This window comes from Glandiceps talaboti, chromosome 16 (genome assembly GCF_964340395.1).
Source record: "Glandiceps talaboti chromosome 16, keGlaTala1.1, whole genome shotgun sequence".
Taxonomy (NCBI): domain Eukaryota; kingdom Metazoa; phylum Hemichordata; class Enteropneusta; family Spengelidae; genus Glandiceps; species Glandiceps talaboti.
Genome location: NC_135564.1, coordinates 11,513,431 through 11,536,331, shown reverse-complemented (window position 1 = coordinate 11,536,331; position 22,901 = coordinate 11,513,431). Strand labels below are relative to the sequence as shown.

General features: G+C 36.7%; 1 protein-coding gene across 1 annotated transcript in view; it reads right to left on the bottom strand.

Annotated features, from left to right (window-relative positions):
• The window catches only part of LOC144447104 (lymphocyte antigen 75-like), a 43,983-nt gene that overhangs the window by 7,895 nt on the left and 13,187 nt on the right, over window positions 1-22,901 (bottom strand). The window contains exons 17-36 of the mRNA XM_078137010.1: window positions 21,070-21,173; window positions 20,362-20,495; window positions 19,471-19,514; window positions 18,452-18,534; window positions 16,818-16,885; window positions 15,965-16,065; window positions 15,265-15,528; window positions 14,519-14,644; window positions 12,977-13,224; window positions 12,215-12,314; window positions 11,518-11,763; window positions 10,896-11,060; window positions 10,131-10,205; window positions 9,423-9,634; window positions 5,222-5,355; window positions 4,429-4,478; window positions 3,203-3,283; window positions 2,415-2,623; window positions 1,941-2,008; window positions 1,272-1,372 (exon numbers count right to left, since the gene is read on the bottom strand). Coding sequence (XP_077993136.1) covers window positions 1,272-1,372; window positions 1,941-2,008; window positions 2,415-2,623; window positions 3,203-3,283; window positions 4,429-4,478; window positions 5,222-5,355; window positions 9,423-9,634; window positions 10,131-10,205; window positions 10,896-11,060; window positions 11,518-11,763; window positions 12,215-12,314; window positions 12,977-13,224; window positions 14,519-14,644; window positions 15,265-15,528; window positions 15,965-16,065; window positions 16,818-16,885; window positions 18,452-18,534; window positions 19,471-19,514; window positions 20,362-20,495; window positions 21,070-21,173 — 2,613 coding nt within the window. The remainder of the gene's footprint in view (window positions 1-1,271; window positions 1,373-1,940; window positions 2,009-2,414; window positions 2,624-3,202; window positions 3,284-4,428; window positions 4,479-5,221; window positions 5,356-9,422; window positions 9,635-10,130; window positions 10,206-10,895; window positions 11,061-11,517; window positions 11,764-12,214; window positions 12,315-12,976; window positions 13,225-14,518; window positions 14,645-15,264; window positions 15,529-15,964; window positions 16,066-16,817; window positions 16,886-18,451; window positions 18,535-19,470; window positions 19,515-20,361; window positions 20,496-21,069; window positions 21,174-22,901) is intronic.

Genomic DNA, 22,901 nt, shown 5'->3' with positions numbered 1-22,901 from the left:
AGAATACAGACACTAATGCTGTCGGTTACATCGGCATCTAGTTGTACCATGCCCAGAATTATTTACCCACTGTGCACATAGGTGATGATTCGTGGTTAACTTGAGAAAACCATTATTTCTCTTATTTTGACAGAAGTTGCACAATGCTGGGGTGGTGAACGATTGTGAATAAAGCAGATAGAACGAAATTACTTCTCAATCTTTGTTGCCTTTTAAAGCACCTTCAACGGATAATGTAATGTAGAAATGGGGAACGCTACCCAGGAAATAAATGATTTTTTATAAATGTTGAGTTCCGGAGAGTCGTTTCATGATATCCTTTAACATAGTCTCGCTAACAGACTCGACTCCTGACTATTGTACCTTTATAGCTTTGTAAGGCGTACGAAGTGCGCCTCGAGCGGCGAAGCCGCGAGAAATACGGGACTTTAGTCCCGACTAAGTCCCTCACTTCTCACTCCTTCGTGAGCCTTACAAAGCTAAGGGACGATAGTCATAAGTCTGGCAGCGAGACTACACCTCACGTAGAATTCGCCAGATTGCCAAGAAACACTAACTTGAAACGCTTTTGCGGCTTTATTGTTCTTTCGGTGGTAACCTTATAGGAGTCATGAATATGCATAGTACACATCTCATGTCTGCTAAGACCCATGAAGCAACTTTTTGTACTAAATGAGTTTCATTAAACGAGTGTTAGTGTGACGTCAAAGGCAATTACGGTGAAACAGAAAGTTAGAATTTGTAACATATCATATGTAGATTATCAGAATACTAGCAGGCTTCAAGCTCTTCAAGTGCCAGGAGTTTTTAGCAAGCCGTATTACCCTCGAATTTTATAGAGCCACAATAATGACTCATATCTGGGTAAATGTAAAGACAACAGACCTGACGTTACAACTTATTTTCCGTGTTGCCCTTGCTGTACTATTTTATTGGCGACTATAAATTATCAAAAACACGCCTAACTGCTACTGGGCTCTAATGAGGGAGAGGGGATGAGAATTCGAACGTATGTATGTCTGTATGTATGTATGTATGTATGTATGTATGTATGTATGTATGTATGTATGTATGTATGTATGTATGTATGTATGTATGTATGTATGTATGTATGTATGTATGTATGTATGTATGTACGTACGTACGTAGTATGTATGTATGTATGTATGTATGTATGTATGTATGTATGTATGTATGTATGTATGTATGTATGTATGTATGTATGTATGTATGCGTTTGCGTGCGAGCGTGTGTGTGTGTTTGTTTATTACCACTATGTGCGTATATATTAACACACTCTTCTTCTCCATTGAAGTCATTTGGTTCACCTACTTCCCAATTCTCATACTGTAGCATAGTACCATCAGACCATCTGGATATGATAAATACACAGACAAAATGTACTTATTTCAATAAAATTTAACAAATGTAATGTGTTTAAGACCATACTTTGAGAAATAACAACGCTCTAACAAACACACTTACTATATTTGGTGGACAATAATTGCAGATTATCAAATATACCGATTGTCAAACATACTCATAGCATGAGGTATCGTATCATAAATACCATTTTCACCTCGACCTCCTAGGTATAAACCATTTGATATAAAGGGGGTTTGAAGGCTTAATACCGAGAAATATTTTCGCCCCTAAAAAATTCTGACTTCACAGTCTTCAGCTAGTTGCCAAAGACTGATGTTAACTTATTCCAAGACGGGTACATTGTTTTCACTTACAAAGAGTTTAGTCCCTACTTTTAATAAATCTGTGCTTATCCTGTCCCCCCAAAAAGTCTTAAGTGAAAATTTTCAGGTTTACAGAACTCTTTCTCTGTCGTTAGGCCTTATTGCAAACATTTTTGAGAATTTTTGATCATCGCCGTTGGTGGCGCTGCTTATCCGTAATTCTTGGAGACTTAGATAAAATGCAATACTCACTCATAGATTCCACTCCATCCGTATTCCCTTAATCCAATGTATATATTGTTTGTATTTGACTTTCTAATCTAGAAGTAAAGGAGATGAAAAACAATTTAATATATCCAATGACTTGAAAGACTTGTCACTTTATACAAATGTTCGTTACGGAAAATGTGCACAATGACATTGTCAATACAAAACTCTTAGGAGTCAGTATAGACTATTCCATTACATGAAACGTGTATTGAATTAAACACCACAATGATTGAGATTGCGCCGTGTTCAAAGGAACACATGGGAAGGGAGAATAGAAAACATGCGCACCTGGTCGTCAATTTCGATAGAACAATTATATAAACATGGACGGAGAACGCTGACTAGATAAGTTTTGTTCAATCCGTACACTGTTCGAACTTTCAATGTGTAATGATTAACTACATGATGAATGACAGTCAGATCTTTACAAATGTACGTGTCCCTTGATGATCTTACTCGATCAGTGATCCATGTATTTTCTTCTTCACCGTGAATAGATACTAATTCACCACCCATAGAGTTGCAGTAAGACCGAGAGTCTGTCCAACTCTTATCACCCTCACCAGATATATGACTGAAATAGTAACACATCCCGTCATACTCAAACCAGTCAGGGTTGCCTTGGTAACATGTAGGTGGTGGTGATGGTGTAACCAACTCCTGATCTGAAAAAAACAAACAATATGTTGTTTTTAGTACAACTGGACAATATTGATTAAATTTGGTATTATCAAAAGTGAAGTGATATTTCGAAATTAAAACGTACAAATAACAATCATAGTCAAGCCCATTGCAACAATCACTGCATTTGGCAAAGTATAGAAACAGTGGTAGTAGCGTAAAGAACAAGTATTCGAAAAATAAATACCCCGTTGTTCATAATATATGCAAATTAGATTTTAAACGATGCCATATTTGGTCAAATCGTTATAATTAAATCCCCACTACTAGTCAGATCATTCTGAAATCCGGTCACGATGTAAAGCATAACATTTAAAGTAGGTATATATATTGTATGGTTTTCTCTTTGATTCTGAACTTCAAGGTGTCACAACAAGCTAAGGCACTCTAAACATGTGAACGTCTGTTGTGGCCATTAGTTCAGAAACAAAGGGGACATTAGACGTGAACGTGGTCCATACCTATGTGTATTTTACACACAAAAGAATTTGATCCTGTACATGGCCATATGCCCCACCCTAAATTCGTGGATGGGTACAAAGAATACCACACGGCAGCTGTACATTGATATACGTCTCCCAGGTATGGTTCACCCGGTGACCAGTTCAGATACGTTACATTGGAACCATCACTCCATACGTAAACTGAAAAAAAGTATATGAATACTCAATGACAGGATTTACATAGTCGCTGCAGGAAAGCTGACCCTCTCTTTAGTGTGGTGCACTTTTGGTGAGTAAGACACACAATTGTTATTTTGGATTACACACCCAATATATTCGTGTAAGGTACATTTGAGAGCAAACTATTAAGCAGCCTTACTAAAAAAAGTAGTTGTCCTTGCCAGTCTAGAACTATACCTAAGATGAAAAAGCCACGAGAGATGACGTAATTCATTTGACCCTTTCGGCTTCTCCACGCCGAAGCACTTCGTAATACTGTACTATGCCTTACCGTATAAATTACCTGATGTGAACAGAATACTTTCCATACAGGCGAAAATGCAAGTCTTTAAATTTTTTTTCTACTCACAAAACTCTGAACTACCATACATGATATATCCCTTAGGTATATTATGCAAATGACCTGTTATCGTGGATGTACATGTTTAATTAGAAGTAATTTAAAGCTCTTATTTTTAAAGTATTGGCTAGTTAAAATGATACTTATAGGAATATTTAATTAACATTGAAGCTACATCAACGACATATAGGACATAAACGATTTCCTGTCATCAATTTCATCCACAATTATATAGAATGTAAAAGTGCATTCTTAAGATATTGCCTAATTTTTACAAAATATTAACTATGCAAACAACCCATTCAAATTAAAAGTTAGGTCACCAACCTATATCAGCCATATGTGCTTTGCTATCGTTCATGTATTTACCACACTACATACAATTTGATATTGCCTATTTACCAAAAGTTTTTTTCATGCAAATGACGCTTTGATATTCATAATATGTTACCAAAATCTAATAAGTTTTTGTTATTACTATAAAGATATGTTGCAAGTTTCATTGGAACTGATACTGTACTTTTTGAGATATGCTGTCCATGAACAGATAAAAACAAGATAGACAACCAGACATACAGCCAGCCAGCCAGCTAGATGGATAGACGGCAGGAAAGACGGGCGGACAGACAGACAGACAGACAGACAGACAGACAGACAGACAGACAGACATTATAACATTATCTTCCTTTACGTAAAGTAAAACTATGAATGATGTTACAAGGAGCTCGAGAATTCATATTTACAGTATTAGTGTGTTAATTCTTACCTCCATCTTCTTCAATATCATTCAGTCCATACCAAAAAGATTCAGTGGAGCTAGTAATTTATACATCAGAGATGAAATTACAGAAAAACAGGCAAATAGACAGGCGTGGTTCAACAGTTGGGTAGGTAGATAGATTGGGATGGATACATACAAACGAGTAAAAAATGGCAAATTAAAGTTTCAAAGTTATGTGACGTATACATATATACTCACAGTCACGTAGATGAGTATAATATATGATAAATGTAGACAGATGGAAAGATTTTTGTGAGATTCAGTAAGAATGCGTGAAATAAAACAATTCAAATGCCGATCGAGACAAATAAATTCAAATATTCATATTAATATTAATATTAATACACATAGTATTTTAACTGTGTTGCCCCTTGCAACTGGTTGATCAGGGAAACTGTTAGGGTCATAATAGTGTCGTTACACATGCAAACGCGTGTCGCGTAAACAAGACCAAGTCGTTCACAGATACACAAACGCGCGCGCACACACACATAGACATACACAGACAGACAGACAGACAGGCAGACAGACAGACAGACAGACAAAGATACACACACGCGCGCGCGCGCGCGGAAATGCATTTATCGAAAGTTGTTGGACAGTTAAAAACTACCACGCACGCGTAAATGTAGACAAACACACTTAAAACAAAACAAAACACTTATACTGATAAACAAACAAACAAACTCACTGAGCACACACCGTATGCGCTCACAAACAAACTCTTGACCCCTGCTCTCATTATTAAACTGTATCAGTACATGCACAATATACTCACTAGGGATTTGATTGCTGGATAACATAGTCCTCCTCCTCCTGACTATGGAAACTAGCCAAGTCAGCATTCATGGATTGACAGAAATATAAAGCATCATGCCATGATAGTTGACTTTGATAATCTAATTCATACACCTGTAGTGGGATAATATACACATTTAAGATATTCACCATTTGTACCCATTATTGTTCATTATTCTTTGTAATGATCTTATTGTGTCTACAAGTTTAGTCCGTATATTTTGATATTTAACAAAGATGATTTATTGTGCAATGTTTATGGTGATTTCCAAACTGAGCTCGACATTACAGAATTCATCGATCAAGGTCATGTGCTTTAAATTGGCCATGTGGATGAGAGAAGGGTATTTATTTCGGAGTTTTAACTGATTCCTATTTATTTCGAGTAGGACATTGTGAAGTTGTTTATCAATTCAAATTCTAAAATTTATACTCAACTTCTCATTCATTTGTCCACTCTAACATTGTACGATGGGTTGTCATCATTCAACTGAGGACAATGTACCTTAATAAGATGGCATACAGCCAATGTCAATACGGGTTCGGGTAGTCGAACTAGTCTTATCCCCCTGACACTCAATGTATAGATGGCATCGTACTGAAATGTTCCATTTATAGATTACAGTTTGTTCAGGTTCGACGTAATATTCTGTTTATATATTTACGTGAGATAGAGCACAGCCTGAGATTTATGCAGCGAACTTTCGACCCTTTGTCTATTTGTCATGCCAAAGTGTTCTTGACAATTCGTGATATGAAATTCGTCACTGACCGACTAGCGATTTAAGGGAGTATCTGTGACAAAACATAACAATCACCTTAAAACAGTTGTCTTCGTATTTTATCCAGCCAACTGGACATGTTCTATTCACCGACCACTCTAACTGTTCTTGTACAAGTTCACCATGTGTTACGAGTAGTTGACAAACTAGAGGGTTTGAAAAAAAAAAAAATAGACACCCATTAAGTAATATCAGTACACAGATTACTCATGCTAAAGAAACCCATACTCAAAACCGGTGAATCTTCGGATTGAAGATTGGCTATATTGGCATGTGGGATAAACTCAATATGACCTGTTGAATCAAAGTATCTTCACCTCAGGAGGAATCAGTCGGTCCAGTTTATTATCTCGTCTAGTTTAGCTATCAGCTATATATTTTACTCCATTATCTTTGATGTTGCCGATGTAGATGTTTTATTTCAGTTGCTTGCATTCATTGCGTCCAGGGACATATAGACGTCCCTGGTCAACCTGGATGTTCACATCCGCAGTACCACCCTGAAAGAGCTCGAGGTTCGTGCACGCTCCTATTGCACCTGGAACGAGGTTCAAACACGTCCCTGGTTAACCTGGATTAGGTTTTTTCGGAATTAAGAATAATGCCGAACAACTAAATCGTGTTGCATTGGCTATTAAACTGATTGATTGATTGATTAATTGATTGATTGATTGATTGATTGATTGATTGATTGATTGATTGATTGATTGATTGATCGATTCATAAAGCAATTGAAAAATTCAAAATTACTATAATAGCTAGATGACTCGATCGCTACCATCTTTGTTACGCAGTGGGTAGTGTTAATTTTAATGCTAACGATTTGTACGAAAATCAATTACAATATCTGTTTATCGATCTGAATTTGAGCATTTGATAAATGAGCTATATAAACGTTGTGATTGGTTTTAACCACAGATGCCATGTTCATGATATTCATGTTCTCTTTATATCAGTTTACTGATAATAATTCGTGCAACGTAGCTCCAATGATAATTCTTAATAAACATACAGATACTTAAAACCTGCCTCTAGCAAGTTGACCAAAATACACAGGACAGTGTAAGGGGGCGTGTACCCATGCAAATCGCATGTACACCATATAAAGTGAAGAGCGTGTTAAAAATTGTACTAATTTATGTTACTTACGTGCAAAGCACACGATGATATGAAGAAAGTTCTCTGTCATCTTTCAAAGTATCGCTGTGTCTTGAACTATCACAGTATCGTTTTGTCTTGAACTACATCTAAGTGGACAGATCATAGAGCATTCCGCGCAAATCCAGACAGGGTGACCGAGTAGAGTCTGTACAGTAAAATCTTGATATGATGGCCACGAATCTGGGTCAACATCCTTCCCCCCAATATCTGTGGACAAATAGTAGTGGCCAAGTAGCAACGGTATCACCAAATATTTGATATGTCATTTCAGTTGATGTATTGGGACCGATGTACACATGATATGAGGGCGAATGCTACTGGCCATTTTGATCAGAGTAAGTAATTGGCACCGCCTCCTTAGGATTGTCATGGCAATGGGCGGGAGAGGAGTCAAGTGTTAAAATAGAAATATTACTGATTTAGGTATTTTCTAAGTCTTGTCTTGAAAGAAGACGTAGAAGATGACTTAAAGACAGGGGAACGAGTGAATTCTTGAACTTTTTGTGGTTTTTGTATCAACGCAAAGTGTTTGGGTTTTACTGGATGCAGCGAAGGCGAGTACACTTAGCTGGCAGGGACATCCAACTCTTCGTTACAAACTGTTAATGGAGCATTAATCGACACAGATATTCGTTTGTGCAACAAATCAAAAGGTTGAACCAACAATGACAAGAACATCCATCCATAGTCCAAAAGATCAAACAGTAGTGTAGTCACAATACTGATAACAAACAATGTACTCCAACATTACCACGTAGTCTGCAGCATCGATTTTTAAATAAATGACCTTTCCTTCTTTATTGATTTCACAGTGCACTATGATTCATTAAGGGCAAGGTTTTATCATAGAGATATTTTGAGCAACGAATTTGAAATCAAACACTTGAATTCGGAGATATTGCCTAACCATAACGATTATGTCGTTACAGGCCGAGCTATGGTAAATGTTCGTGTGACAATTACAGATTATATTCAGTGAGGTACATATCCGAAAAAAGGGGTAAACAATCGTTCTATTTTTCGGTGCACCTGAGACTAACCGAGTCACGAAATGGTATCCCTGCCCCTGTCTTTTCCAAGCAACATGGAACTCTTGCTGTCACAATATAAGTCACATCCTAGCAGGTACCAGGGCTTGGTATGAACGATGTCATAATTCCACTCAAATCTTGCTCGATCTATGAAAAGGATCGACCTTGATTTAGATATGTGAATATCTGACTTGCAATGTGTACTCAGCGATACACACACACACACAAACACACACACACACACACACAGATATATATGTGTATATATATATATATATATATATATATATATATATATATATATATATATATATATATATATATATATATATATATATATATATATATATATATATATATATATGGAGCAATATGCTTGGGAGAGAGAGAGAGAGTGTGTGTGTGTGTGTGTGAGAGACAGACACAGAGACAGACATACATACATACATACAGACAGACAGGCAGGCACGCAGACAGACGCATACATACATACATACATACATACATACATACATACATACATACATACATACACACACACATACATACATACATACATACATACATACATACATACATACATGCGTACATGCGTACATACGTTACGTACCGTACATACCATGCTAACGTTTACCGTCCAAAGCCTTTGCCCTATCTCAACAACACCTCCCTACATAATTGTTCGAGTGTTATTTCTACCTTTCTACCTACATTGAAAGTGGCACTGGGGTACGTTTGAATGGTTTGTTAATCCACATCTCATATTTCAAATTGTATTTATCTTACTCTCTGGGTATGGAAGTAAAATCCAGTGTGATTTGAAGGTGATGCATAAACTATATATTCTCTGATACAGCCCAAGGGAGGGAGGGAAAAGGATGGAGGTTGGAAGAAAGACAGGGAGAGGTCAGGAGTTTGCAGTAAAACGTTTATACTACACTTTACGCCATTCATAACACTTGCGAATAGTGACTGAAATTTTCGATATATTTATTTTATTGTAACACTGCGAAGAATAGCGATTCTCATATTGAATCACTTGTTCAGACTATCTATCTCGTTTCCAATTACTTTAATGTGTATATTACACATTCGTTTACATCGGACGATATTCATGAGTTAATAAAAACAGTTCAATGCATACAGCAGTACGTTGAGACGAAACAGGGTGAGCTTGATGGTTTCGTTACTTTGCATAAACAGATACATCAGCGGTGGGTTTTAGAGCAGTGGATGGCGTGAAGTGATCTGATTGATACTGAACATTAGTGAAGTCACCACCAATAGTAACAGTCGTATCACCACCTTGTTTTGAAGATCGGGATCGTCTTCTCTTTGCATAGTACACTACCCCAGTTGCTACCGCAATAGTCACAGCAATAACTTCGATCATTAGGATAACTGCAGCAACATTGGTATCTGTAAATACAGGAGATTGTCCTAATACAATTATACCAATAGTAATATTTATGACAAATGTTTTTTCTTGGTAATTCTTCGTGAAAGGAATGATAACACTATGATATACAATTAGCTGAACAGAGTACTGACAGTACATGACATGAACGTTTACTTCTCAGTGCTTGCAAATCGCTTCAGCATTCACTTAGGAGGCTTGGCGGTAGGTGAAATTAAAGAGACACTTAATTTTTTATTATGGAAATTATATGTGCCTGATGAGAATGTGACGTGTTATTATAAAACACCGCCGTGTAACAGCCCTGGGGTAATATAAACGTCTACCAGTGCCCTCACAGCCAGGCAATAAGAATATGATATTACATTTAGCACTTTTAACTGTGAGTTTCATATCTTACACTATGAACATAAATCGAAGGGTGAAAGGAAATCCATACATTCTGAACTACCATGCCCTGATCATATTGTTATAAAGATAAGTACAAAGTACAAATACCTTCTTTTTGTGAATGATGTAATTCTCCTGATTGTTGGTTGGCTGCCAAAACACTTGCCTGGGGAGTAGGTATAACTGTAAAGAAAGAAGCCTGTTACTAGTGCTAAAAGTTTAATCACAGTTTCTTTTTTCAAAATATAAAATATATTTTGGTGCTAATAAACTGGTGCCTATACTATAAATAATTATCCTTTTGATTAAAATTCATTGGATTTTATGCACCGTTTTATTCCATGTATGATATAAGCATTTCAGTCCTGAGCCATGAAGTTTTGTTTAAAATGGCCATATTGATGGATGAGGATGGGCATTGATTTGGGGTTTTTAATTTTTTAACGCAATTTTATCATGGCTTCCTACTTGAAAAATCAATATGAAACCTGTGAGAAGTCCTCAACTCAATAATTCAATTATTAAGTTTAATAAATGTGTAAATGTTTGGTATGGTACGTACAATAACAAACCTTTTGCACATTTTTGTAGATTTTTGACAATGTGTTGCCTTACGTCAGACATGATCTATGCTGTTTTACATTGATGTTCCATGTAGAAAGCCTTCATAAAATTGCTTTATGAATTAAAAATCCAAAACAAAAACCTCTTTCTCATCCATATGCCCACTTTAACCACACTTCAGAATTAGCGACACCCAAAATTGATACCTTATTTTCACACAAACATGCTATTAGGCTCAAAATATCCGTAAGCTATATCTTGACATGACACAGATCCACCTAGAAATTGATAATATTATTAACATCTCACCCTGAGGCCGCATACAGATGTATCCTTTGATCTGGTCACAACTTTCATCAAACCAAAGTCCTTGATTTTCTGACAGGAATACACACTCCTGATCAGCTGAAGGTTCTCCATCAGCCCAGTTGTAGTATGTTACAGGTGACTCATCTATCCATCTAAACTCGCCTCCTTTTATATTAAGAAACCACATACATCTTGTACAATGGTTTAAGCTATGAGTTTAGACATGGAAGGGCTTTTGCCTCCATCTTTTGATTTATGTTGGGAAAACAAGTAATTCGTACGAATACGGACAGTTCATAAATGACTGACACTGTCCATATTGGGTTTTGAAAGAATGTATCGAAATACGTTGGGAAAATAATTTACAACAGTTCATATACCAAAGCTTCTACGAAGCAGATTCTGCTATAAAGCAACCAATTGAATATAAAGGTCAACAGGAAGCGGAAACACGTCACCGGAATAGAGCAGTATATACAGAAGGTGCGCTTACTTGAACCTTCACTCGCTTAGATATATTGGGCTAGCGCGGTTGTGTATTCATTGATATAGAAGAAAGCTAACCAACGGCATGCCAATTTTAGAAGTATTTAATATATGTATATTTGTTGGTACAACTTACCAAGTCCTCTCACCAGTCCGATCCACACATCACCTGCTGGTGCAATGTGCCTGTACAAAAAGCTGTTTTCGTGTTGATGATGTATACTGACAAGGTCAGAGTTCAATTTTATGCATTCAAATTGGGCGTCGGCTGTGTCCACATAGTGAGTTATTCCATCAAGATAGTAGCAGTGTTGTCCGTATACAACCCAATTTCCAGGAGGACATAGCCCTCCCGCTGGTTGTGGAGTACTTGGCATGGTAACTGTAAAATACGCATCATAGTGAACACTACACCCATGAAAAATGTATGCATTTCATTCCATTAATGTTTTCTTAAACTACCCAGCACATTTATTCGACAATGATTTTAGCCTTAAAGTGGTCATATGCATGAGGATTGGGTATTTATTTTGGATTTAATATTTATTAAACAATGTTATCATGGATTCCTACGTGAAACAACAAATGCTAAGTCCCTATTTGTAACCTAAAACAGTAATAAATGCCCAAGCCTCATCCATATGGCCATGAAATGAAATGTGCAGATTAATTCCCACGACAACGTTTCTGTATACACTTGCTTGCCTTCATTCGAATCTGATTACAACACTTTCAAAATGCAAAACATAAATCTAGAGACCAGTAACCTTCACCTTTATATTGTTTACAGACAGACCCAGCAGAAGTAGCAGTACAACTGGTGTCCTCCCAACCATCCAATGTAGACTTTACACATCCATTGTTACTAGGTCCACCTTCAGCCCAGTTCGTGTAGAATACTGGTCTACCATCAACCCATTGGTATTGCTGACCCTAGTAAAATTAATCATGATATTGTGCGTGCTTTGCTGTTAAATATGTTGGGAACATATTTACATATCTCTGTACCCGCCCAGTCACATTCTTGATCATCGCCCGTTACAAAATAGTCTAGAGACTATCGGTGGCTTTGAATCCTTCTCCACGTCCAGAGGAATGATGAGCTGAGATAAAATATCGAATTCAAATAAAGCCTCCCACACAAAAATTCATATCATGCTTATTTTACTCAATCACAGACCTTTTCCCAATAATAAGTTAGTGTTAATTGTGGGCCAAGTTACACAATGTCCATGTAATAGTACATTTGTCAGAACGCCACTTGTGATTTGATTACGTCATTCTAATAGTTAGAGGCTTACTCATTTGGACGAACAACATTTCGTTCATGAATTCTCACTCCTCTAGATGTGGAGAAGGATCCAAAGTCATAGATAACATCTAGCCTAGTTACACATTATTTTTTATTAAAATGTTATTCTGGCCCTTCTGTTACAGACCTGTCAGTCTTATCACGTGGATGATTTAAGTTCATGGCAACAACCTTAACAATCTGTGGTGAGAACATTTCCCTTATAACGAAATGTTTCAACGGTCATCGTCATTTCAGTCAAGAATTACCGAGTTCACTTGTCTCCCTTTTACGAAACACTGACCTCCTCATCAAACGTCATTCCGATCCACAGCGGCATCCCTGCTGTATACACTAACATATCAATGTACGCTTGCTCATATGCATCCAGAATTGAGGCTAAGCTGGCACCCTCACTCACACACTGACTCAGAGCTTCGTCGAATGTTTGACCTACAGATGATGCTTTATAGCAGGCTTCGTGGTATTGGGTATAACCGGGTGAACAGTGACCTTCGGTGGGAACAGGAGCAGTGGCAGATGGATCGACATCTGGAACAGGACAGAACAGACTAATCATGATAAAAGGTGGCATGGTAAACACAGATAATGTGCTTCATTAACACTCAGACAACTGTGTTGGTTGGTCTAGGATTGCAAGGCGACTTGTTGGTACATAGCATGTCCACTAATTGCAAAACTGAGAATAAAATAATTATGTAGTTGGCAATACATTGTATACTTGGCTTGTTTCCATGCATAATTATTATATATTCATATGATATATATTCAGGTAACATAGTGTCAATGAAATACTTCAATTAACTTGAATATTTTACATTTAGTATGTTATGTAGCTTGCAAAGCCTTAGCTATTGAATGAACTTGCCTTTGCCTCCCTGACAAATCCACCCCTTCAAATCTGCACATTTGTTTTCTTTCCATGTACCAACACGTGATTCAATGTTACTGGTTTCAACACATGTTGGCTTTATACAGTCAGATATGAGAGAGAGAGAGAGAGAGAGAGAGAGAGAGAGAGAGAGAGAGAGAGAGAGAGAGAGAGAGAGAGAGAGAGAGAGAGAGAGAGAGAGAGAGAGAGAGAGCAATGATTGTGTCACAATCGAGCAGTCAATCAATCAATCATTCAATCAATCAATCAAAGATATTGCATTAAACCAAAATCCCATACTCAGCATCGTGCCTAATAGTAGACTATGTAACAGTGTGTACTGATGTCCTTCTTATATTCATCAATTATGGATAATGCATAATTATATAATTTAAGTGATAAACTGACAAACGCACTATAACGCACAAGAATATAACACAAGGCATCGCATGCTATAAATTACGAAATCTCGAAAATTAGCTTTCTAAGGTGTTTCTTTCCTGTCATCAGGAATATTGTCAAAGTTAAACATGATTTACATTCCCTGTATTTGCCGCTATAACACACTCAACAAACAGTGTAACTATTGTAACATCTTTCGAAACATTCATCTCATAAGATTATATCCATCTTTTTGTTATTCCAAGTTATCTGTCAAAAATTTTTTCACCGCCCGAATGTGGACGTGTGCACAAGGCCTAGGGACAGGATTATTATTTGCCTAGAGTGAGGCGTCTATCCCACCTGGTCCAAACGCACAAGTTCTCAGACTTGGACCGTAATGTTTTTTTCACATATACATTGTCGTGAATATATGCTATGGATTGTATACACATTTTTGTAAATATGATTTCCATCCTGTTAGGATGCCGAAATATAGAAGACTTTTGGCGGCATCGTATATGGAAGTATGTAATAAATTGTAACCTACGTTATAATGAGTTTCAGGGTTACCCGGAGCCCAGTTCATGTGGTCTACCGGACTACCATCTGTCCAGCGGTATTTATTCAACTGACCTACATCATTTAAACCAATCCAGAGACTGATCTGTGTATATCTCAGATATGTTATTATGAACGCTGAAAAAAAGTGGAACAAGAACAAGTGAAATCAAATAGATATTCATCAAAATTACGGTATGTAGAAATGTAGATAATCAACCATGACATATAGAGTGTGTCATACATATAGTAATATGGCTGACATTTCGTAGTTCCTGTAAAACTTGGTCTTTGGGTTTAAAACAAATCTTTTCTTTCAGTTCAGAACTTGTGATGTCAAAATGACGTCAGTCTTTTATGGTCTAGATCTGTTATTAGTGTAGATGAGTTTCTAGGGAGTGTATCCCTACTGAGTGTATGCATTTTGCTCTAATAATTCGTTATCTATCTATGACTTCGTATCTAATATACGAAGCTTAGATGTATCTATCGACGTATTAAGGTGTTTCAATCTGGCCGTAATGTACCCTTCTCTAGAAATGATATTATTTCGACTAAGACATGCTATTAAGAGGATAAATATGGTAGTCGGAATCCTTCATTTGTCAAAGATGCAATCTACGTTTGGACAGCCTTGATAGCTGGTGACAACAAGACGAAATTGATAATAACATGATGAAAATGGCGATCTCTTAGACCAAAAAATGAGAGGTTCTTCAAGTGTTATTATAGATACTTTGATATAAACAGCAACTTACTTTGCAATCCAAGACTGTGAATCGTAACCAAATCGCCTCCAAGACTCCTGCAGACATTCCTAGCTCCATGCCAGTCTAAGCGATCATCAACCTCGCCAATACCAAACCCCTTGTAACATTTCCCATCAAACTCTTTCCAATTTCCAGGACATGGTCCCGGTATTGGAGTTGTTTGTGGATACGTGATTGGATTGGTTGTGTCGTTCAATTTCTTACAAATGAAAGGATGTCTGTCGCCACAGTTCACGTCATTCCACGTGCCATCTAAAGGCATTAATACCAAAGCAAATAGGAGGGCTAATGTTATATATAGAGTCGGTGATAATGCAATGCAGATGATTGCATAACATTTCCCGAAATTATTTGATGTACTCCCTAAAGCCTATTGTGTTCAGGTTTAAGTTCTTCTGTAATTGAGTATATCAAACCCATACCAAGTATTTCAGGCCGACATTTCAGTTCTTGAATCCAATTGCATGGGTACATCTAAATTTGTTTTATATGACACCAACTATATAAATTGTGCTGATCTGTCGATGAATATAATATAACTTTGAATCTTCTAAATTTGATACAAAACATTCTTGCTTGGAAGAATAACAATCCGTAGGGGCTCGTGTAAAATAAAATCCCCCCCCCCCACACACACACGCAATAATAGCCCCTCTTCGGCTAGTTAGAAGTGACAATCCCCAATTACCTAAATGAGCATAAATATTGACACACTCTTCTTCACCATTATAATCGTTTGGTTCACCTGCTTCCCAATTTTGATAAACCAATGGAGTGGTATCAGACCACCTGGAAATGTACAAATTTTTCATTGACTTAATTGCAAAGTTCAGCTTTTCAAACCAAGGAAAATAGATTATCAGATTGGGCGGGTGTTTTCCTGAAAAATCAAAGTATTTTCAAAAGATGAATAGCAGAATTTACGATATGAAAAAATCCAAAAGCAAAGCAAAAAAGGCAATACCTCATAATATAATATATAAAATGCTACAACCTGTGAAAGCCTTTAAAACTTTTGTAAGACCAAGCGTAGCCTTCATATAAGACTTGTTGGTTGACCTAGCAAGAGTTCACGTTCACAACCTGCCAATTCAGTAAGTAAAACTCAGTAATACCATAAGCTTATGTACATGATATGCGCAAAAGATGACTGGTTGAATATGTCACATGACTCTTAAATTATATTGATTACATAATATGGTGCCTTTATTCTGTTGACTGGTCCAAATTAATAGGTTGTGATTGCCAAATAATGCTCTTAGAAAGTATGACCGTTGCACAAAAAACCTGAGACACCACACAAGATGTGTTAATTTTATGCTGATATTAGCTCACAGTGGTTGCATATAGTGAAGTGTGGCCAAATCTACTGACTTTACATTTCAAAGTCAGCAGGCTGTGGGGGCAATGCTTGCCAGGTCTTCCATTCAGGCGGATAATAATTTATAAACATTTTAAAATATAAATAATTCTTATCGAAAATTCTACGTAGACTAATCTGCTGAATAAATATTTTCTTTGGGATCTGCCAAATTACTTACTCATAGATACCATTCCAGCCGTATTCTCTTAAACCAATCCACATATGGTTATCATTAGAACTGCTAATCTATTGAGTACAAATTAAACCTGATTACTATATCTACAACACATGTCAAACACGTGTATGAGTAGGATAGACGTGAATGTCATCATTTTAAAAGACAAATCAAGCAACCAGTGAGTAACATTACTTCTCGACGTATCAATTATACTAGTATAGTTTATTTCATTAATTAATTTTGCAGAATAGTTATTCAACGATATAATGATAATAATTCCCCAATCAACCACTTAACTAATGAATGAAATGATAAACATGATAATGTATGACTAACACATCCATCATCTGGTATCGAGCATGTCATACTGCGAGAATTTTCAGACACGATTATGTTATTGATACGATACAATGCAATACAATACAATACAATACAATACAATACAATACAATACAATACAATACAATACAGTAAAATACAATACAATGCGATCTTGGTGCAAAATACGATACGGATCGATACAATACGATACTATACTATATTTTTCAAGACATCCTCAAAGTTCAAAAAAGAGACAACTCATCAATTTATCCACAAAGTGCAAATTAAGTGTATTTGATAATCCTAGTTGGGGGAAGGGGGTCTCTCCAGTATTGTTCACATTTGAACAGTCCTGGGTTGGGTGAAAATTTTTATATCTATATATCGGATTATGCTAATTGGGATTATGTACTATGTCCGATCTGTCATCAACACTGTCTATGTCATAATCTTCGACAAAACATAGTGCTATTTTACAAGATTGCTTACTTGTTGTGTTATCCAAGTATTTTCATCTTGACTGTGTATCGAGACGAGTTCCCCACCCATGGCATTACAGTAAGACCTTGACTCTGTCCAGCTTTGTATGGGTGTACCAAAAACGTTGAAGCTGAAAAAATAGCACATCCCGTTGTAGCCCAACCAATCAGTGTTGCCATCGTAACAATAAACAGGAGGTGTCGGTGGGGATGACGTAATTAACTGTTGACCTAGTAAGATAATACACCCAATGCCACTACATCACTTTATTCTTTACTTACTTACTTAGGTAATGACACATTAAGAACGATTACAACAAAAGAGACAGTTGAGGAAGTTTGCGTATGTCTCTCTGTCTCTCTGTCTATGTATGTATGTATGTATGTATGTATGTATGTATGTATGTATGTATGTATGTATGTATGTATGTATGTGTCGAATACTTTTTAAAAGAGACATAACCTGTACAGTTGAGCTATAACGTCTATGGCACAACATTTTATTAAAATCGTAGGACAAATATGTTCATTGGACCCCTTCTTGAATTTGAAGTAAATTTAATTGTTACGCCAATAAAATTCCACGACTTAAGTACAGTACAGATGCGTAAAACCAAAAAACAGAAGGATGTGTATATACCTTGTGAGGATGTAGATTCTTTTTTTCGTTATTTTCTGTGCATGACAAAACATATATATATATAATAAATGCAATCACGAATACGTAAAGAACTTACGCTTACCTGCAGGTATTTTGCAGACCCAAGAATAACTATTCTGACACGACCAGACTCCCCATCCTGACGTAAACGTGGGGTGCCAATCGGAACTTACACACTGGTAAAGGTCCCCCGAATACGGTTCACCCACAGCCCAGTTTACGTACGTCACGTTTGAGCCATCACTCCATACATATACTTATAAAAAGCAAAAATGAATAAACAATGAAATAAAAGAAAGAATGGGTATTCATCACGATAAGTTACCACCACGGTCGTACCACCAGGGGGGGGGGGGTACACATCTCTTTACAGCACTTTCCGGAGAGAGCACCATCAGCAGGACAAAACAACAACATCTATTTTAACTTGTGAGATATAGTCTTTAACCAAGTGGAGGTGCATAGGAACCAGACTACTTGCGAGTATGCACGATACTAGTATTTTGAATTGATGACGAGGTGATATAAAGGCTACATAGCTTTAGTGTGACGTGACGTGACGTGACGTGACGTGACGTGAAATGCAGGTCATGATCTGTGGCATCGAACTGTATTTAATTTAGGCAGTGACAATCAGATAGCAGTCACTGCGTAGATTACAATGTACTGCTGAAGATATGGGTGCCTAAGAAGTGTAATTAACAATGACTACAACATATATTAAAATAGCGTTTATTTTCAATGATTAAACATGTTTGATAGAAGTCACATTGAACCAATAAATATAAACTAAAACTCAGATGAGTAATTTTTATAAATTATTTTAAGTAACGGAACTTTCATTAATTACAAGGGAAAGGCTAGGTGGAAATTAAGCCCAGCGTAAACAGTGACCTTCATCAGAATCGTGTCCTAAAAAGTGGCTATCACTCAATGTCATTTCTCCTAATCATGACATTCATTCTGTTCAAATATTTCAAAGGCATAAGTTAAAATTCCGTCTACACGTGGAGACAATAGTTTCAAGAAATGTCTGTTTTTGAGGTTTTTAGTGTACATATATCAAAATGAAATTGAAATGCAATAATTGTGACAACACGATCCAATGCTTTAATGATTGGTGTAATTCCATTTTGTCCATTTTTACCATATGCATATATTACATATATAATTAATTTATGCAGGCACTTACCGCCATCTTCTTCGATATCATTCATTCCAAGCCACACTGATTGGCTGTATAAGTAAAATACAAAAATTGAAATATTTTCTTCACAATCATGATTTATAGTATGTTTATTCTATAAGTATGAATATTTGTCTCTGTCCAGCCATTTTTTATCACTCTTTTAGTTATCCAAATGTCTGTCTGTGTATGTATCTGTCTGTATGTCTGTGAATCTTTCTGTCCTTATATATACATTCATATTATCATAGAAGCGCATCCGACTGTCATATTGACTTCTATAGATCCAACAAACTAGTAGTCTTTCAGTCCCTCACTCACTCACTCACTCACTCACTCACTCACTCACTCACCCACCCATGCCACCCACTCACTCACTCATTCACCCACCCACCCCACACCCACTTTGTCACTCACTCACTCACTCACTCACTCACTCACTCACTCACTCACTCAATCACTCACTCACTCAGTCTATTTAGACATCAACTAATGTTTCCAGCTATCCTCCAATCCATCCATCCATTTATCTTGTCCGTCCCTCCCTCCCACTAATCCATGTATGAGGTAGAGACATAGCTGTACGTAAACAATAAATAAACAGCGACAGACAAACGGACGGACGGTCAGACAGACAGACAGACAGAAAGACAGATAGACAGACAGACAGACAGACAGACAGACAGACAGACAGACAGACAGAAAAAGTTACAAATGAGTAACGCTAACAATTTAGCACGTTACAAACGCAAATAAATCAGACTGCAAACTTTTCTGTTGCTCATGAGGACTATTCATTGACAAAACTTACAGCGTGATGCAATTATGTGATGTTTAGCTAATAAGGAGAGTTAAAACTTGTGTGCTCAATAACTGAACTAAGAGTATCACGCCTACCTTTGGCCTGTCTGTTGTATTACAAAGTATTCTTCTTCTTCGCTGTGAAAACTAGCTAGATCTGCCCCCATTTCTCGACAGTAGTCTAGGGCGTCGTACCAGTTAGACCTATCTTCGAACGGCATGATATATGCCTACAACAAAGGTTTAACTATTTCAGAGGGGTGTCATTATTTAAGAATACATGGGGTATTGATGACTTTAGTAGACCGAGTGACTGTGTGGTAACTGCATATCTTTGCCTATGCCTAGAACGTATATATATGCCATTCTCGAATGGTTGGTTGTCACGATTTGTGTCCGTACAATGTTGTGTCCTTTTCACCGCCAGTTTTTACAGTTTTCCCACCTCCTTGGTTTTACTGGTTTTATTTTTCGTCTTACATTTGACGACATATGGTACCGCCATGTAGACGAATTTCGTTTTTGTTTTATTTACAAATTTTACATTCCATTGTAATTTTATTTCAGATTCCCGAGGAATGTCTTCTGTGTATAGACTGAGACTTCGCATAAAGTTGGGTTTTCATTCACCAAATTGGCCAGGCGACTTGCATTTTACCAATCTATTTGTCTAACTTAAAGCCCTGATTCAACCGTCAACAACAAAGGGCAATGATCTAACTAGTATATAGTTGGATTGATCGAGTACTCCGTTATAAACTTGAATATTACTGTTAGCATCAATTGTTACGTAATTGCCATTACCTTAAAACAGTTGTCTTCATAAGTAATCCAACCAACAGGACATATTTCGGAATCTAACCACACAAGCTCTTCTTTCTGAGCTTTCCCAGCAGTCAGTTGGCAAACTGTAAAATGTAGTGATAACAGTTGACATAATTACATATACAATCTGACATACTTCGTAGAGTAGACAGTTTTGTAGATGACAGCTAGTTAAACGCTTGGTTTATCATTTTGGCGTTTCCATGTGCGAGTATTTGCTATCACTGAAACTTTACACTTTACATGATTTTTGTAGCATATAGAAAAAACATGATTGACGATGTACTTAAAGAATATCATTTGTATGTAATTCATATTATGGACTTTGTCATGAGGACGAAACAACTGAATTTTTGTTTGGCCGAAATAGCGTGTGCCGCTACCGATATTGTAAAATTAAGACCATAGCTGTAAATATCGCCAATGCGCTGGGTTTCATATTCTTACCTGCCAAGCAGAGTGTCCAGAGAAACACAACCTGAAACATAACGCTCAATTGGTAACAGCAGTACGGGGTGGGAAAGAACTGACTGAATCTGTTGTTTACCTTCGAAGTACACTTTGTATCTCGACACTACAATGGAGTATGACCTGATGAGCTGGTTAAAGTTTTTCTCAGCTAGTTATACATTACTTTTTTACTACTACATAGTGAACCCTGACTTTAAAAACAATGTGTGAATGTTAGTGGATATGTATTCGACTGTGTTAGGCATGTTGCGATTCGAGGCACGTGACAGCTATTGCAGACTAAGATGTGTTCGGAACCTTTAACATTTTGATTGCGTCAGTCGGGGAATCACGATGTTATATATATATATATATATATATATATATATATATATATATATATATATATATATATATATATATATATATATATATATATATATATATATATATATATATATGACAGGTCACTAGGTGCATGGGGATGTATTATATTGTCTCAGACTGTAGGTTATTGTACTCTGTCTTAATTATAATTATATCCATAAGCAGTACACCTAGGTAAGCCATTCAGCATGCATATGGACTTGTATATATCTCCATGGATATATCGATCCATCCATCCATCCACCCACCGACCCATTCACTGCACACGTCCCCCCTCTTTCTCCCTCCCTCCCTCCCTACCTTAATTCATTCATTCATTCATTCATTCATTCATGCATTCATTCATTCATTCATTCATTCATTCATTCATTCATTCATTCATTCATTCATTCATTCATATCACACGTATCGTTCAAACAAAAATGGAATTGAAATAGAAATCAATTAGGTGATAGTATAAGAAATGTACATCTAGTTCTAAAATATTGTCGAATACCTTAATATGATCTACCCATGCATATATTCCAATATATACTCTACACTGTTTAAAGTGTGGTATCACATAGTAGTATAGTACCGTATTGAACCACCTTAGCGCCCTGGGCTCTTTTATTATAACATTTTTTTTCAAAGTGAGGGATGGGCGCTCGCTCAGGCATCCTCCCTTGTCATGGTTGATACCCGGGTTTATTGTTTAACAAGCATATATTGGGAGTTCATTCATGTATGACTGAGTCTATTCTTGAGTGGGGGGGGGGATTTATATAGTTTAGCTCTTGTTGATCATCACTGTGATATTGTAAATAGAATTTCAAGAGCAAATATACATGAAACATTCTGACAATACAAGAATTCATCCAACACTTTACAATGTTAAAAATAAAGTTCTGTTCATAAACAATGTTTTAATATGGAATTAGCTTAACTAGTATAGCTATCTACTTTTATACACAGATATTAAGATTAATTTACCA